Raw genomic sequence first — 18,574 nt, forward strand, 5'->3', positions numbered from 1 at the left:
AGAATGAACTTTGAACAGAAATGCATAGTAACTGTTTTTGATTTTGCTGAGTCTTATTTACTGAGGAAGCTAGCAAGTCTCCTGGCCGCACCCTTGGACTGTTGCTGCCCTACTGTTGTTAATGGGTGTTTTTCTAAACCTATGATTGCAGTGATTTGACTATGTCTGTTTTTAAACCTGCTTAGTTAGTGGACACACTTAAATCAGTTTTAGCTTAACTTGGTAAACAAGTAAATCAGTAACCAGCAGGGGTTTCCATCAGTTTGGCTAAGCAGATTTAAAAACTAACTTTAGTTAAACTGGTGCAACTTGCCTTTAGAAAAAGGCTAAGAATGTCTTCTGTTTAGAGGCAGGACGTATGGGTTAGATTTACAATTTGAATTAGGGGGACCCTATGAACCACTCAGATGCCAGTTTTGGGGAAGAAAGGAGGCATGACAGCAATCTTTCACTCATGTAAAGCCTAAAAGGTCCTGTGGCAACAGTTAAAATAACAAATAGATAAAATCCATGTAGGTCTAGAAAAGCCTCTGCTTTATATTCTAATACCTGCTATAAAATAACCTTGCCTTTATATTGTGTCTTTATTTTAAAATTTTTACAAAATATGTATGTATTGAGGAAGCACCTCCCGCAGCTCTGAAATGAGCCACATTGGAGGTGAAACATGGCAGTTGTTAAACCGTAATAGCAATGCCTCACTTTAGGACAGGAAATTGAAATTGCAGGGGGGAATTTGTGTAGAGGAGATGACTACCCAAATTAATAACTGGCCAACGGGAGGTGAAATACCTCCAATTGTTACAGTATGGGGATAAACGTCTGAAATGGCACATTTGATAGTGCAGCATTCTCTGGCACCATGTCGGAGCATGGGTTTAGTACAGAATAGTAAGAGTGCCACCTAGCTACATGCTCTAGCACTACGGGTCGTGGTTAGGGATTGGTCTGAATCAATTGACTTAAAAAGTCAACAGGAGTACTTCCATTTAAGTATTTGATCAAAAACCATGTAGTCTCCTGGACTGAAGGCATTGTACATACCTATAGGGCTAGTCTATAGCATGCTTGGGCACAGGAGCGCCGACAGCTTTTCTGACGCCCTAGGCGGTGGAAGGTGCCGCCCCCCACAGAGGCGCCGAAATACCGCCGCGGTCGCCGCCCCCCAAGTTGTAGCGCCCTAGGCGACCGCCTAGGTCGCCTAATGGGTTGCGCCGGCCCTGCTTGGGCAAGCACACTTTATTAAAATCCCTTTCTGTAGTGGAGGGTGTCCAGCTGTTGGAAAAAGTTGTCATGCAATCTTCTGCATCCATGCTTGACTACTTCTTTCCAGCAGCATTGTTGCCAGCCAGGGTTTCTTTTGTAATGTGCCTTAAGAAACAGACCAAGAGAAAGGGCTAAAAATGCTTTTAGGGACACACATGCGTAAAGGCTAGAGAACAGTAATAGCAGCTCTTTATAGAACTGTTTTTTGGGAAAAAGAGGAAAAGGTCACAAATGTTTTCAGTCTTTTATGTTTCTCCCCGATAGGTGGCCTGAAATCTTGAATGTCAAAATTTTTTGACCACCTCTAGATTCTTAACTTAATAACTTCTATATATGACTAAGGAGTTATCCTTTTCTGGAAGCCGAAGACTTGCTTATACTATAGCAAATCTTGCTTTGCTGGAGCCAGTCTCCTGCTAACTTTTACCAGATCCTAGCCATCCCACTCACGAAACAAAAACTACTCCAGAGTTTCCTGGCTTTGATGTTGCTTCTGTAGCATTTGTGTACACGGCAATGCTATAGTGTGTAGAATCTTTCAAAAACACCAGCTCTTACACCCAAGCATTGATGCTGGTGGAGTGTTCAGGGCGATCAAAATAAAATTGGGGAACATTCTGATGGGGTGGCTCTGCCGTATAAGAATGGATGGGGGGAAAGATGGTGAATCTGAAGACTGCAGTCCCCATGATTGCTTTAAAAATAAATGGCATAACTTGGTTGGTTTTTACTGTGGTATATATTTCTGAAAAGCTGAAGAAAGTCTCACTGCATGTATTGCTATTGCTCATGTCCATCAATGCACTGAACGTGCTTATAACTAAGTTGTTCTATTGAGGATTGTCACTAACTTTTTACTATAGTGTTGATATGAAAGAAAGAACCAAACCATTATTATTAGAACAAAGTACCTGAGAGTGCTTTCTCCTGAGAGAGTGGTAATGTCACAGTGTTTCTAAAGTGATGGAGCAGCATCCTAGTGACTAAGCTGATCTTAGAATTACAGGACAAACATGAGTCTATCACAGGAGTGGCCAAACTTTCTGACCTTCCGAGCCGCATACAATAATCTTCAGAAGTTTCGGAGCTGCAAGACGTGCACAACCTGCCCTGTGGGACGGCTCCTGCTAAGGTGCAGTGCTTCTGGCCCACCGCCCCCTTGTGGGGCTGAAGCCCTTAGATTCCCCTCCCTGCAGGGCAGAAGCCCCTAATCCTCCCACCTTGCTGCAGGGCAGATGCTCCGAGCTCCCCTCCCTCCCCTCCCCTCCCCTCCTCCCATCTGGTAGGCAGAGAATGGAGGGTGCGTGCGGGGTCCATGAGCCGCACTTTAACTGTAAACATATGTGGCTCACAAGCCACAGTTTGGCCACGGCTGATCTATCACATCACTATTCGTCTACTTTCCTCCATCAAACTGAACTAGCAGGTTGCTTATTATGCAGAAGTTATTTACTAGATAGTAGGAGGAAAAAGACTGGTCCAGTGGCTTTGGTGAACCATGGTTTTAATGGTGTTAGTCTTAAATATTAGTGGGAAAGGCTTTGGGTGGACTGTTTCTGATACCACCTGGTTCAGAGGGAAAACAATAAATCTGCATATTTTAAAAAGTACTTTATAGACCAGAGGTCGGCAATCTTTCAGAAGTGGTATGCTGAGTCTTCATTTATTCACTCTAATTTAAGGTTTCGCGTGCCAGTAATACATTTTAACGTTTTTAGAAGGTCTCTTTCTATAAGTCTATAATATATAACTAAACTATTGATGTATGTAAAGTAAATAAGGTTTTTAAAATGTTTAAGAAGCTTCATTTAAAATTAAATTAAAATGCAGAGCCCCCCTGACCGGTGGCCAGGACCCTACTGAGACATTGTAGACTCTCTCTTAAAGGGACTGGAGTTCCATCTTAAAGGCCTTCTCTTCTTTGCTTAAAAAACCCCAACAAACCAAACCCCACTGATATCCAAAGCAAATGGCCGATTAATGGCCTCTAGAATAGAGCAAATGGTTTTGTTGTTGTTGGTTCAGTTCATGTCATCCATGGCCTCTCCCTTTTTAGCTTTTAGGGTAATCGCTTTAAAGCTAAAATTACTGGAAACTTTTAATCACTTTAAAAGTTTCCAGTAATTAAACTTGTAGAAACTAGTTACCTGCTCTTTATTTAGTACTCGTTTTGTCACTTAATTGTGTGTGGTCATCTTCTCCCCCCCGCCTCCCCCAATACGCTTTTTATTTCTTATGAATAGTCATTAATCTGTTAACATGAAAGCTGTCTGCATGAAGTGGCTCTAATACTTTTAGTTCTCTTGAAGTGAAAGGGACGGGAATAGCTAATTGTTTTCTGAAACTTGTTTTGTTTTTAAATATCTAACTCTCTCAACAAATCAGTCTCTATTCTTTGAATATGATAATGTGCAGTGCATTTTCCTTCTTGTTATGTCTGTGTTGGTTTTTATGCACTGCTGCGGTTTGTTTGTTTGTTTGTTTGTTTGTTTTAAGATTAGTTGTATGATCCTTATAGGGTGGCTGGCATGCCTCTGTCAACTCTGTTTGTTGTTCAGTTACTTTTTGAAAGAAACAGAGAGAGAAAATCATTTGTTGACAGTGGAGCTGGAAAATTACCAGACTTCTGAATTGCACTGTATTAAGCAACAGTTTTTCCTCTTGGTAAACCACAATGTTGTTAATAAATGAAATCCTAATCACTGTAACTTTACTTTGTAGTTTTTCCAATCTGAGAATTTACCCTCATGGATTAGTATTGGTGGATCTGCAGAGCCACAGCGATGATATGAAAGGAAGAGATGAAATTGATCATGTAAGTATACCATTAGCCGTCTCAAAGCACATAAAAGAAATCCTAGCAGCTTCTTTGAATATGTCAGTGTGGATCCCACTATAGGTTCATGTGTCCACAAGATCTGAGTCTTTTGAATAGCAGTGTCTGTTGGGGCTGGCCATGTATCCTGTTACCTCCTTGTGCTCTCATGCAAGAGTAAAAATGGCTGCCACCCTCCCCTCACCTCTTACCACCCGTGGTAACAAAAAAAACCGTGGCGTCCAATCCACTATCTCTTAGTGTTGACTAAATCGTCTGCCTAACTCTGTCTACCTGATTTAGACTCAAGAACTCTCTCTCTCTCTCTCTCTCTCTCTCTCTCTCTCTCTCTCTGTATATATACACATACTTGCTCTAGTATATTAATAGAACTAAATCTTTCAGGATGTCTTTTTGTGGCCATATGAGGCTGCTTAGGACATTTTATCTAGATAGGTCACCAGATGGCTGATGTACCTCTCCCTCCAGATATGAAGGCCTACTCCACCAGGGCACAAACAGTGTCTTCTGCCAGTTTCAGGAATATCTGCAAGGCAGCAGTGTCAGTAACCTACTGACTTTTGTCAAGCTTCATGCCCTTAAGTTAGCAGCCAGGTCAGATGCCCAGTTTGGGAGAGCTGTACTGCAACTGCTGTTCAACTGAAACGCCTTATTCCCACCATCCGGAGGTGACACTGCTTAGTGGTAGTGCAACCTCCACATGCTGCTGTGTCTGAATGCCAAGTTGGAGAATCAACTACCTTTTTACTTAGAGAGCCTCTGTATGCCCATTTAATCCTTGGCCTGTAGGCTGATATTGTCAATAAATGTGCCAATTGTGATTGTAGCTGCTGTAATGTGGATGCTGTTTACTAGGAATTGGACTGAGACTGCTAACTTCACATTGGCTTCATATTGTCATAACGTTGACCAGATCTGTATTGGTAACTTACAAGTGAAAGGCTGTGTCATTACTTTCCTCTTGAGATACCCAGTGTAACAGGGTGTGAAATACCGCACTGAAAGGGCCAGGGCCAGTGTGGGCTCTGTGTGCTAAGGTAGCTATGCCAGTCATGCATGGTAAAAAGGAAGCTGTCATCAGCAAGGAGGAAGCCCTGAGAAGGAAGTGGCTGCTGAAGCATTAGGAGGAACCTCCCAATGCCAGAGGTCCTACACCTCTCTTGCCCCCCCCCCACCCCCCGAGGAGGGAGAGACTGGCTTGGCCACCTGGCCAAGAGTCCATAAAGCTGCTACCCAGGCACCCCCAAAGTAAGGTGTTGCTACTGACCTCTTTCAAACTCAGCCTCAAGCCTAACCCCTTCCTTCCATCTAAACACAAATTGTGTTAACCTAGGGCTTGGACCCAGGCTCTCAGGACTCCATGAGCCTGAGTCAAGCCAGGATCCAGGGTTTGAGACCCATTGCTTTACAGGGTAGACATAGCCCCACTGAACTTGTCCACCAAAGGCATTCCATGCTCCCATGTGCTGACTTTCTTTGTCCTCTTGACAGTCGTGTGGTGGTCACTCAAGGTTTCCCACACTACACCGTGAACCGAGGGTTAGAGAGGCCATGTGTTGGGAGGGTACTAGGAAAGTTGGGTGGCTGGATTCAGGCCCACATAATGCAGTGTAGATGCAGGTTGGGACCCAGGGTTCAACAATTCCTAACCTGGGGTTACAAATGAGTGTAGATACTCAAGCCGTAAGTTAAGAAACTCATGGACTGCTAACTGGAGTTCTGCTGGCTCTGGGCTTTTACCTGTCGGATATATCTACTCAGCGATTAAACATCTGTGGCTGGCTAGGTCAGCTGACTTGGATTTGTGGGGCTGTAAAATTTCTGTGCAGACGTTCAGGCCCAAGCCTGAACATCTGTACTGCAAGTTTTCAGCCCTGCAAGGCTGACTCAGGCCATCTGACTCGGGCTTGTGGGGCTTGGGTTGCGGGGCTGATAAATTGTGGTGTAGGAGGTGTTCTAGCTCGGGCTGCAGCTTGAGTCCTGGGACCCTCCCACCTCACAGGGTCCTAGAGTCCCACAGCCAGCCTGAGCTGGAAGTCTGCACTACTGTTGAACAGCCCGACAGCCTGAGCCTGGTGAGCCCAAGTCAGCTGGCACGGGCCAGCCGCGGGTGTCTAATTGCAGTGTAGACATACCCTAAAAGGCTGGGGGCTGGGTTGGGCTGACCTGACCTCGGGGTGATAATTGGGCGTGGCCAGTGGCCCCATCCCAGCTGTATAGGCACCACAGGGAGACTCCTTTTTACACCTTATTTAACACTATTTCAAATTACTGTATTGTGGGTGGGGAAGTGTATTTCTGACCTTTTGTAAACTTAACATCTTTCATGTTTCTTACAGTTACTAAATAAGATAGAAGAAAAAATGAAAGAGTTGTTTCACAGCAGTATCAAAAGGGTAAAGCGGTATGTTATTTTTAATGTATCATCACCTTTTAACTTGATTTATATTAACATTGAAAGTGAGTCAAATCCTGCTTTGTTACACAGGTGTAAGTAGGGCCCAATTCTTCTGAAGTCAGGGAATCACTCTGGATTGACACAATTTGGTTTTGATCCTGTAGTGTAGTGGACAGGTCTGTGGACATACCTTTTGATTTACTGTTAATTTTTGTTTCTAATCCTCAGATTTATTCAAACAGATGCGTATATGTAAATATATTTTTGTATACTCATTTGAAAATTTCCTATGGCAGTTAATTTCTACAATAAATACCTGTTCAAAGAAACACTGTCAAGATTGGTAGGTGCAAAATTGACTTTTTTGTATCTAGCAAATTCCACCACTTTTTTTTAAATGAGAGATTTTTGGTTCCCAGACACATTCTATAGTGCTGTGGTAGAGTTTGTAAGGAAACTCAGTTTTAAGTTTCTAAGGGGCTGTTAAAATCACCAATAATAAATTATTGCCTTTATAAAAAACTATAAATAGTCAGTGTGTGTATGTAATATATATATTTATTAGTGGGAGCATGTCTGCTTTTTCAATTCCGACAAATGTGGTGGTTTTATTTCAGAATTGATAAATATCGCCACTAGGCTTGTTAAATTGTGTATAGCTTAAGCCGTTCTGTAATACTGATCCTTTGTATACTATGTAATAATTATGGTGCATGAAGAGAGAAAGGGAATCCAAAATAAAGAAAAAGTAGTCTGAAATATTTTCATAACAATTGAGTTGAATAAATAAAAAAGTGGAGAAAATAGCATTTTAATTTGTTTGATATTTTGATGTGCTCAAATGGTGAGGCTATCTTGTCCATGTGTGTTAATTTTATAAGGACAGCAAAGGTCTTTCACTCTGGACGCAGAACAGCCAGAAATTGCAGTTCCTGATTTTTTTTTTGCCTTCTCATATTTGTGCGTGTGTATGTGTGTGTAATATATATATTTATTTTTTTACTTTCTCCCACCGTGTATTGCCATCTAGTGTCTCTCAGAAGGTATAATTTTGATTTTTGTCCTTTAGAATCACTGGAAATTCAAAAGATGAATTCATTTATTTTTTCAAAAAGCTTAATTCTCCTCAATAGGAAACAAATTAAATCCGTGTTTATGCACAGAAGCATAACAAAAGCATTTTGATCTGTTGGTGTCACCTTAACATGAACATTGAATGTGAATTTGTCTTTTTAAAGCTAACTCATTTTTTAAAACTGAATTTATACTCGATTAAGAAATTGTAAAATGACTTATTAGATTCATCCAACTTTGAGGCTACATATCTGAGCCAGACTTTCAGTAATTAATGCAAATTCTGGTGAAAACATCCAAATGTGTTTCACATTTACGTTAAGAATAAAGGCAGACAGTGCTTAAACTTGTTTGGTGTCTTTTTGCCCATGTTCTGCATTTGTGTCATTAATTTCAGTTTCTAGTTTCAAATTAAGTGTCTAGTGTTACACAAATCCTCTTCCCCGCTATAAAAGACTGATTCACACACAGGTTGCTAAAATAGTGCTAAATTAAAGTACCAACACCCAGATTCTCCTGTAGACACTAGCAATCCTTGTATATTTGACTGCTAGCTAAAATATTTAAAATAACCTTCTTGAGCATTACACACAAATTGGAATAACTTTGTAGATAGTGCAATCTTACTGAATACAAGAAAAATTTAAAAATCACATTAGCAGATTTTTATTTTTTTGTATGAATACTATTTAGATAGTATTTTCTTGCAAAATCGTAGATTAAACATGTATTTGAGTAGGTGTCCACTACATTCAGTTATGTAGTACTGCGTTCCTAATGATGATAAGAAAATGTTAAGTACTATGGGGGTGGGAGAGCATTTTTCATGTACTGCATTTATGCTAAATTAAAGGAGAATGAGGAATGTTTGTTAACTTTCAGATTGAATTATGAATAGTTTTTGTTTTTCCCTTTTTTAGATTGCCAGCAATTGTGAGAGGAGAAGCCATTGATAGATACTGGCCCACGGCTGATGGGCGTTTGGTAGAGTATGACATAGATGAGGTTGTTTATGATGAAGAGTCGCCTTATCAGAATATTAAAATTCTACATTCGAAACAGTTTGGGAATATTCTTATCCTCAGTGGGGATGTTAGTAAGTATGGTCTCTTTACAATGTGCTGTTGGTCTGAAGCTGTAGGTTATTTGGATTCTCTCTTATCAGAACACACCTTTGTTAGTTTCCCATGGATGTTGTGTGGAGTTTTTGGAGGGAGGGAGTGAGTGTGTGTGTGTGTGTGTGTGTTTTAAAGGCATTTTTTCCCAAAGTATCAAACAGAAAGTTTCAGAGAATAGTGAAGAGATCTCTCTTATATTTATTTAACCCTTTCTCAGGCTATGCGACCTCTGACAGTTACTTTAAGGGACAGGAAAGCAAACTCAGTCATCCATCTTCTAAACAACTGCCCATTATTTTAAAGGACAAATGAAATGATTTTCCCTAGTCTGCCTTAGGGTTTCATAACCTTGTTAGATGGCTTATTTTCCCCTTTAAAATATTTGGGCCTTTGACCACTTGCTTTCTCTTTGGTTGAGGCCAGCTAGGGGCAGCCAATTAGCGGTCTCAACCTCCCCATCAATACTACTACTTCTTCGAGTGCTTGTACATGTCCATTCCGATTTAGGTGTGTGCATGCCCTGAGCACAGCTGTCGGAAATTTTCCCCTAGTTGGCTCGGCTCTGGCGCCTCCTGGTGCTGCGTGAACATAGAACCGGTATAAGGGGCCCCGCTGAGCCTGCGCTCTTCAGTTCCTTCTTACTGCCCGTGACGGCTGTTGGAACTGCCCTCTTTGCCTTTGCAAAGTGCCTTTAGTGGTTCTCACTATAGTTTTCCTGTACATAGTTTCTTAGTCTAGCTTTTAGTTGTTTTAGTGTAGTAGGAGTAGGGCTCCTCTCCATGCCCGGAGAGGCTGTCCGTTCCTCCCCCAGTACCGGGGGCATGCCTCGGTCACTGGGGCTTAAACAGTGTGCTTCCTGTGGCAAGCCTAGGCCTACCAGCGACCCTCACTTGAGTTGTCTCAAGTGTCTGGAGGAGGGCCACAGGAAAGAACACTGCCAGATCTGCCGTGATTTCAAACCCCTCTGATGTGCTTTGCAGGCATCGTGTAGACAAATATATATATATATCTAATAAAATGATAGCCCAGGGAACTGCTCAATTAACTGAGGTGTAAGAAAAAGTCAGTGAATTAGCAGAGGGTATGCAGTAATGCCCCCACCTGCAATTGGCTGCTTGCGGTCACATCTGCACAGAGTTCATTGACTCTAATAGGGGTCATCATGCAGATCTACCCATGCAGAGTAAATGATGGGATGGGGGCGGAAGTAGCCATAAAAATTCCATGCCGGGAAAGCCCTTAGTTCTGGCATGTCCTCACTTTGGAGAGCTGGATTTTATAACATTAACACTTGTAAGCATGTTGTTTTTTTTGTTCTGGAAGAATATAAAATCCATCCTGATTTTCTCACAGACAATACACAGCCTTGCTTTAAGATGCATCTGGTCTACTGTATTTAGTGATTAACGACTTAAAAATGCAAAGCTTCTGACCAACTTTCTCTTTGTTCCTTCCAGATCTGGCAGAGAGTGACCTGGCGTATACGCAAGCCATAATGGGCAGTGGGAAAGAAGACTACACTGGGAAAGAAGTGCTGATCCTAGGAGGTGGTGATGGGGGTATACTATATGAAATAGTCAAACTGAAACCAAAGATGGTCACCATGGTGGAGATATCCTTTCAACAAATGACCATTCATGTTAATAATACAGCATACTCTTCCTTTTGTATCTTGGGACCTCAAATTAAATGTCTCGTATATGAACTTATGTTGGGAGACTGGCTCTCTCTAAGCCAAAAAATAGGAATGGTTTTAGACCCAATCACTGCAGCATGCAGGCACTGACTGTGAGATCTGATCCTGGCCATGGAATATATAGTTCCAAGTTCCTAATCCAAACCGTAACTCTGGGACACCATTTTCTGCACTTTGAGCTGAATCCCGATTTTCTTATTTAGGTAACTTAAAGCCATTGATGTCAATGGGAATGTCACCTGATTAAAGACTTCAGGATTTGGTTCTTAATGATGATGGCACATGTGTCTACCGTATCCTCTTTCTCAGATATCAGTTAAAGAAAATGATCCAAAGGTGGCTTCATAAATAAGATTTCAAAGTTCCATTTTCCAGACATGATTTGCTGTTAGTCACTGTACATAGGAAATTTCATTAGCTATAAACCAAAATAATTATCATCATCATTGTACTAAAACATTACGCTTTTAAAATGTATGGTAAATTATGGTGCCAACAGTGCTGGTTGGAAAGAATTTTTTTTTTTAATATAAATAATATCTTAAACCTCTAATTGAGGTTGGGAATTAATTCCTAAACCTAGATGTTGCAGGAAATTATATTACTATTACTATTCCTCCATAAGTTTGACTGTATCTCTTTGATAAAAGGGAAAAACCCTCCAAAACTTTGGTTAATAAAAGGTGAACAGAATTTAATGCTCCTTAACTAACATCAAACATTGACCAAATGGTGATCGACGGGTGTAAAAAATACATGCGTAAAACATGTGGAGATGTCTTAGACAATCTTAAAGGAGAATGCTATCAGGTAATTTATCTGTTACCTTCATTACAAGTAACATCTAGATTTAGATCTGGGATGTATTGTTTTGGGAAGTTTTTTGTATGCCATCTGGCTTCTTAACATTTTCTTTCCTACTATTTTAGGTTTAATCCATATCTGCATTTCTAAATCATAGTATATTTTGCACCAGGGTTTAGATTAAACACACTGATCCATTAATTTTGAAATATTTAACTCTCCATCTCCAAACCCACTCTGCTTTTTTAATATTTACAACTCACACTTGGAATAATAAAGAAACTTGAAACATAATAATGCATATTGCCATCACCAAACCTTGTTAGTAGCTGAGTGAAAATAGGTAATATTAATATAAAAATAGAGTATGGTATCTAATATCTCCCAGTACAAACTGGCTGAGAAGTAATGCAAATCATAAACTTAAATCAATGCTAGTGCATCATTCAGAATCTCAGGTATAGTTCACATGATTGGGGGGTTAATTTGGTTTTATCTGTGCTATTATTTGCTTGAAATCTGTTGGCAAATTCTATTCATATGAGTAAATATTCTACACCCGCTCCCCATTGGAAAAAAGAAGAAACAGGGTTACTGAGAAGGGTATGTAACATATCATGTCTGTCAGAGCAGGTAAACTAGCCCAGATCTACTGGATCATAGTTCGGTATCTTAACTGCAAGGTTATTCTTCCCAATGACATATCCTTGAACACTAGCTAGTTTTCTTGGAGAAAAACTAGCAAAAATTGCATGATATTTTGCATGTGTCAAGTGCCGTTCATCCAAGGATCTCAAAACTTGCAATTATCTTGTGACGCTATTAACTACTTCCCCATCTACAAAATGGGGAATAACAGAGGCACAAATGATCTAAGTGGTCACCCAGCAGTCGGTGACAGAGCTGGGAATGGAAATTCTGGTTCGCTGCTGCATCACTCTGCTGCCCCATCCCCCCAGCATTGTCTTCTATATGGAGATATAAAAAGCTAAGATTAGAACCTTATGTTAAAGTCAGGCTTAATTCTGACCCCTTTCCCTATTTTAATTCCTATACATCATATTAGTCTAGTCAGTTTAAGAGGATTTTGATCACTTATTAAAACAATAATTTTTTAGGTTCTAATAGAAGACTGTGTTCCAGTACTGAAGAGGTATGCCAAAGAAGGAAGGATGTTTGATTATGTAATTAATGATCTGACAGCTGTTCCAATCTCCACATCTCCCGAAGAAGGTTAATTCTTTGTTTATACTAACTGTTTTTAACACTTTGTTTTCTTGACAGTTTGCAGCAAAATATTATTTTGGGGGTTAAAATGAGGGGGATTTTTTTTACCTTATGTGATGCTTCTGGGCTGTGAGGAACCTTGCTGCCCCTTCTGCCCCGCCCCCTACCCCTCCTCGCTTCACCTTGAGGAAACCTTGTCTGTACCTGCCATGGGTCAGCTCCCCAACTCCACGGGCAACACAAGCACACTCCTCTAGGCCTACTCAGCCCTGCTGACATTCTGCAGGTTAGTGAAAGGCACACTCCAACTCCGGAGCATCTGTCTGGATTGCCTAGCTCCGTGGGGCTCTTGGGTCACAACTAGTTCTATCAAAAGCTAAATAGCAGAGTGCAGCGATGGGGTACATCTACACTGCAAAAAAACGCCGAAACAACCTGTGGCAGTGAATCTCAGCCTGGGTCATTTGATGCAGGGCTAAAAATAGTGTTGATGTTCCCACTTGGGCTGGAGCTCAGGCTCTCAGACCCCCCCCCCCCCCCCCCCCCCCGCTGTGGGTTTCAGAGCCTGAGCTCCAGCCCAAGTGGGAACATCTGCACTGCCATTTTTACCCCTGTAGTGTGAGTCTGAGTCAGTTGATGTGGGCTCTAAGACTCTGCCATGGCTTTTTTTCCCTGCAGTAGTGTAGACATATATCCACAAGTACGTCGTTTCCTCCCCCCTCCCCCCACCCTTTTCTGGATGTTGGTGGTGACAGGGACCTAGTCATTGCACAGCAGTGAAGCCAACTGTACACTTACTAAGAGTTTATTTCAGCCATGTCAGAGTCTCATTCAGGGGTGTGTGGGGTGGTATTCACAGCAGTTTCTATAAGTAACATGCTCTTTTGAGACCAGAGATGTTCTCATAATTAGGAGCACTAGGAAGAAAAGTAAGGGGTGGGGGGAAAGGAGTGCACATGCATGCAGGTGGAGAGAAGAATTGTGACGATCAGGACTTCTAAATTTTAGCATTCAGTTCCTGAATTGGGAGAAGGAGGAAGTGAGGAGTACTTTCCTTGCAAATTTTGAAGTAAATGTCATAGCAGGATCTTTATTTTCCCCCACCTCCACTTCTCGAGTTGAATTTAAACAGTACAGCTAGTTTATAAACTATAGAAGACTTTGGAAACACAAATCTCTTTTTTACAGCTTGCCATAGATTTGTGACCTACAGAACTTGAATGTACATTTTCTTTAATTGGGTCTTATGAAATTGGGGGACACACTATTTTATGTTCTCAGGAAGGGAGATATGTTTTATGTTTTTGAAAATAAATATAATAGTGTCACACTACATTTGAGTTGCTGCTCTAGCATGTACGTTTTTGGAGCATTTTTTGCCCAGATTTCTTTTCTCTTTGGAGCATTTCTTCCCTCTCCTCCCTCCCGCCCCCCAGGAATTTACTTCCTCTCTGGGTGATGGTACAATATAAACTACTGTAGTCATACTGTAAGTTTTGGCAATTATTTTATACAGAACCGACTTCGGCACGCGTGCCATAGGTTGCCTTACCCCTGCTTTGGAGTAATAATTTTTTGGCTTTTGTATATTAGAATACATTTCTAAAAGGTCAATGTTTAAGTTTCTGATTTTTATTTTTAAAATACTGCTTTTGTTTCATATCAGGCCAGATATCGCTTAGAGAAAATTGTGCGAAAGAGGATTTTTATAGATTCTCAAAAAAATGCTTTTTAAACAATGCAAACGTTTGATATGTTTAGATTCAGTGTTACTAGTACCAACTCAGGGCATTTTTCGGCTATATTTGGATTACAGTCCAGATGACTCATTACACTGAGTAGGGTTACAGTATGCAACTGCAAAAGACCCTGCCTTTCAGTGCATATTAGAGAAAGATGGGTTGATTTCATAGCACAGCATGAAAAAACTGTCTCCAAACATTCTATAATGGCTCCTGGTCCTAATTCTACTGTTTTTTTTTTTTTTAACTCCCATGCTGTTGCTTATTCCTTGATTGACATTTTTGGGGGGCGGAGAAATCCAATAGCAGCCCCCAAGCAAGACAGACAAAAAGAAAATATGGAAGGTTGCTGAGCAAGTCTGAAAGTTGAGGTCGTTTTTCAAAACAGTTGAGGACTTCAGAATTATTATGTGCTATATCACTATTCTATTAAAATATGGATATGGAACACTTTAGGGAACATAAGATACCTTAACTATGGAGAATAGAATTTTCCTGGCAGAAGACACGGTGTGGATGGAATGGCTAGAAGAAGTTGAAGTCTTATTGTGCTGTATGTTGAAGGACAGCAAGATCTCAATATTTTCATTAGGCGGCGCTGTTTTAGATTTCTCTCCAGTAATGCCTTCAAGATGACAGATAACTGTTAGCTTGAGTTGCCGATTGCAGTTATGCTTGCGAAACAAGTTAAATCTTCACGAGGGTTAGTTTAATGCATGCATCCAATGACTTAAAGAATCACCATTACATTCTTTCTCCTGCATATTTTTCTTATTTTCAGGACTCTGGAGCTTTTCATCCTGAACTGCTTACCAATATGCACCTTGCAGTGTGAAAAATTAGAGCTGAGGGTGGAATGTCACTTATGCATCTAACCTCCATAGTTTAGGATTGCATGCTTGCTTCCTCTGTGCCCTTGGCTGGGTGAAAACTGCATTACCTTATTGGTAATGAAATACTTTTCTATTTGCATTCTGGGCTTAAAAAGTCCAGTTACTGGCATTGAAGACTTGATTTTTTTTTTCCTGAAATTTTCTTTGTTTACCACTTTAGTTTGACTTTAAGCACAGTCAGCTGAATAGTGGAAACTCATGAAAATAAGTGTGGGAATTCACACTACAAGCTATGCAAAGTCTCTCAGAAATTCTAAAAAAACCTGACAAAAATCCCAGGAGCCCAAGTGCTGGTAATCAACACTTTATTTAAACTAATGATAGAGAAAAATAATCATCCTGCTGAAATACTCAGCAGCAGTGCTTAAATATTAGTTATGTAATGCTTAACAAGCCACTAGTACTTGAAGATTCTAATTCATTCTTTATATCCAGATTCTACGTGGGAGTTTCTACGATTGATTCTTGACCTTTCAATGAAAGTCCTGAAACATGATGGAAAATATTTCACGCAGGTATGACACTGTGATTAAAAGAAATAATTCTACATTCCTTCTCTATATATAGTGACTTACATTTTCAGATCCTGAAAAAATACTGGCTGACTTTTTCTTTAATATATTGCTACGGAAATTTGTATGAAACATGGTCTTTGCTGCTGCTGACTCATTTGTTTCTGGTGGTGCATGTTCTCAGCTGAGGTCATAGTGTATTTGTCTTGACATTTATAAACACTTCTTCAGGAACTAGTTGGCTTGTCACAGAGGATTATGGCTTCAAGTGGTGTTTAAAAAAGCAAGAACTGGTGAATTGTTAAACAAAGAACCAGTTTTCATGCCAGTAGCTCTAGAAATTTAAACAAAAGATGAAAACTTATGTTGTCCATAAGGCATGAGTGAGTTGAAAACTGACTTACTGGATGCTGAACCAGCAATAAATGGAGAGTTAATAATAAAGAACACCTCCCCATAGTATGTTTAGATTGCTAGCTCCAACTTCAAGGACCAGATTTGCAAATATAAATTTTTGCCTGCATTTTTCCATCCACAAAATTAGAGGCAACTTTTGAAAACCTGGTCTAATTTTGGCACTTGTAAAAACACTTCAGGTGAAGACAGTGGCAAAACTCTGATTTCCAAGGGCCCGTTAATGTTGAAACCTCTGGCCTAATATTTATTAACTTAAAGTTTTTAAAAAATAGAAAAGCCCTTTAATATATTAACTGATGTAAAACCACTTCAAGTGTAATTCTAATCAAACTTTCACTGGAAGACACTTTTTAAATATTGTGATGCTTTCTCAGGGTGCCCCAAACTGTAAGCCACTGTTACCCCTCTGCCTCAGCAAGAGAGAGTTTTGCTGGAGCTTAAACTGTGTGTCAGCTCCCTGTTACACCAGTGTGTCCACCTCACCAACAAACTCCTTGAGATTCTCTCAGTCTTAACCTAGCTTTGCAGGTAACATTCAGTGAACCCCAGTTCCTGAACCCCCAGGAGAGCGTTCCTCTGGACGTTCACAGAAATCACCAAGTTTACTGCCTCTAAAGAGACAGTGCGTGCACCAGCCTGTTAATTTAGCTGAGGATCCACACTTTAATGCACAGCACTGGGATGATTTTATGATAAAACCAAAAGTAAGTCTATTAATAAGAATAGTGATGTAAGTGAGAGTAAGCAAGGATAATAGAAACAGAAAATGGTGACAAAAATAAAACACATTTTCCAGTGTCTAAAATTTAACAGATTACAATCTTGGTCTCAGGCAATTTCACTGTTACAGTCAGATCAGTGTCTTTAACCCACGTGGCTGAGGGATCCACCTTTCACGGATTTCTGTGTCCATTAAGTGATGGTTTCTTGCTTCTCTTTATACTTCTCCAAACTCATTGTTTTGTCTCCAGAAGCAGGATGACCCCCTGCTGTTCATCCCATCCCCCTGTTGACTCATATGTAAATGGAGCTTCCATTGTTTTGGTTCCATATTGCCTAATTTACATTAGGGAGAGGGAGATAGCTACCTTCCCTCCGGTCTGAGAGAAACCCTGTTTCTCCCTTTGTCTGATCAGACTTGAATGCACAATATCAATGAGTATCCATGCTTCCTCACAGTGTTAATACATACATTTCACAATGATATTCATGACCAGTGTGTTGCTGGCTTTCATAAAAGACCTTACTTAATACACATTTATACAGTAACTCCTCACTTAAAGTTGTCCCGGTTAACGTTGTTTCGTTGTTACGTTGCTGATCAATTAGGGAACATGCTCGTTTAAAGTTGCGCAATGTTACCTTATAACGTTTGGCAGCTGCCTGCTTTGTCTACTGCTTGCAGAAAGAGCAGCCTGTTGGAGCTAGCTGGTGGGGGCTTGGAACCAGGGTGGACCGGCAGCCCTCCTATCAGCTTCCTGCTCCCTTAAGTTCCCTGTGCAGCAGCCGCCCAACAAGCTGGCAGTTCAGCTGTTCCTCCCCCCACTGCCTTGTGCTGCTCCTGCACTCTGCCTTGGAGCTGCTCCCGGGAGCCTCCTGCTTGCTGTGGTGGGATGGAGGGGGGGCACTAATATCAGGGTGTCCCTCTCCCCCTGCCACCTGCTTATCCTATCTCCATAGAGCAGGGGGCGGAGGGACAACAAGACAGGGCTCAGGACGAGGGAGGGAGCTTGCAGGCAGCAGCTGCTGTCTCAACTTCCTGATCTAAAAAGGCAACGTACTTAGAGTAGGGTCAGCGTACATAAAGGGGCAATGCACGTCTCGCTCACAGGGTGTGTGTTTCTGTCTGCCATGCTGTCTCCCCTCCCTGCATTCGTGCTGCCTTGTAGAGTGTGAGGCTACATTAACAACAAGGTGTTAACCCTTGAGGGCTCAGCCGAGTGCTAGTTCATCATTTAGCAGTAAGGCATTTCCTGGGAAATATCCCACCCTCTTCCACCTTTTGACTTCACCACCTCAACCAAGCTTCATAATCATCATTGTTGTGTACAGTATTAAATTGTTTGCTTAAAACTTATACTGTTTTTATACATATATAATACAGTCTTTTGTCTGGTGAAAAAAATGTCCCTGGAACCTAACCCCCCCTCCCCCATTTACATTAATTCTTATGGGGAAATTGGATTTGCTTAACATCATTTTGCTTAAAGTTGCATTTTTCAGGAACATAACTACAACGTTAAGCGAGGAGTTACTGTAGTAAAATAGTATTGTATACAGCATTCAGTTGTTTATTTGGGAGGTTTCAGGCTCCTGTTCTTCCTCTGGGATGTCTGGACTCTGGTTATCACAAATATGTAGTCATAACTGCACATACAGTTTTGTATCATTGTTTTAAACATAAAATGTTTGCTGCTATTTTCTGTTCTCCAGCACATATCTGAACTGTAACTCTTAAGGTATTTTTTCCTCCCTATGAACTCAGCATAACTTGTCTTTTAATATATCTATCATGCAGGTGTAGTATGTTGAAATATTTGTTTTCACTTAGTACTCTACAATAATTCTTGAATGGCGAACAAGCCATTTGT

The 18,574-nt window shown here is 40.8% G+C and overlaps 1 protein-coding gene across 1 annotated transcript in view; it reads left to right on the forward strand.

Annotated features, from left to right (window-relative positions):
* The window catches only part of LOC113406251 (spermine synthase), a 66,494-nt gene that overhangs the window by 33,051 nt on the left and 14,869 nt on the right, over positions 1–18,574 (forward strand). Inside the window, exons 3-9 of the mRNA XM_026649865.2 lie at positions 3,988–4,081; positions 6,442–6,506; positions 8,495–8,670; positions 10,150–10,304; positions 11,109–11,198; positions 12,311–12,425; positions 15,490–15,569. Coding sequence (XP_026505650.1) covers positions 3,988–4,081; positions 6,442–6,506; positions 8,495–8,670; positions 10,150–10,304; positions 11,109–11,198; positions 12,311–12,425; positions 15,490–15,569 — 775 coding nt within the window. The remainder of the gene's footprint in view (positions 1–3,987; positions 4,082–6,441; positions 6,507–8,494; positions 8,671–10,149; positions 10,305–11,108; positions 11,199–12,310; positions 12,426–15,489; positions 15,570–18,574) is intronic.

The sequence above is a fragment of the Terrapene carolina genome, unplaced genomic scaffold (genome assembly GCF_002925995.2).
Source record: "Terrapene carolina triunguis isolate 2854851 unplaced genomic scaffold, T_m_triunguis-2.0 Scaffold23, whole genome shotgun sequence".
NCBI classification, from domain to species: Eukaryota; Metazoa; Chordata; order Testudines; family Emydidae; genus Terrapene; species Terrapene triunguis.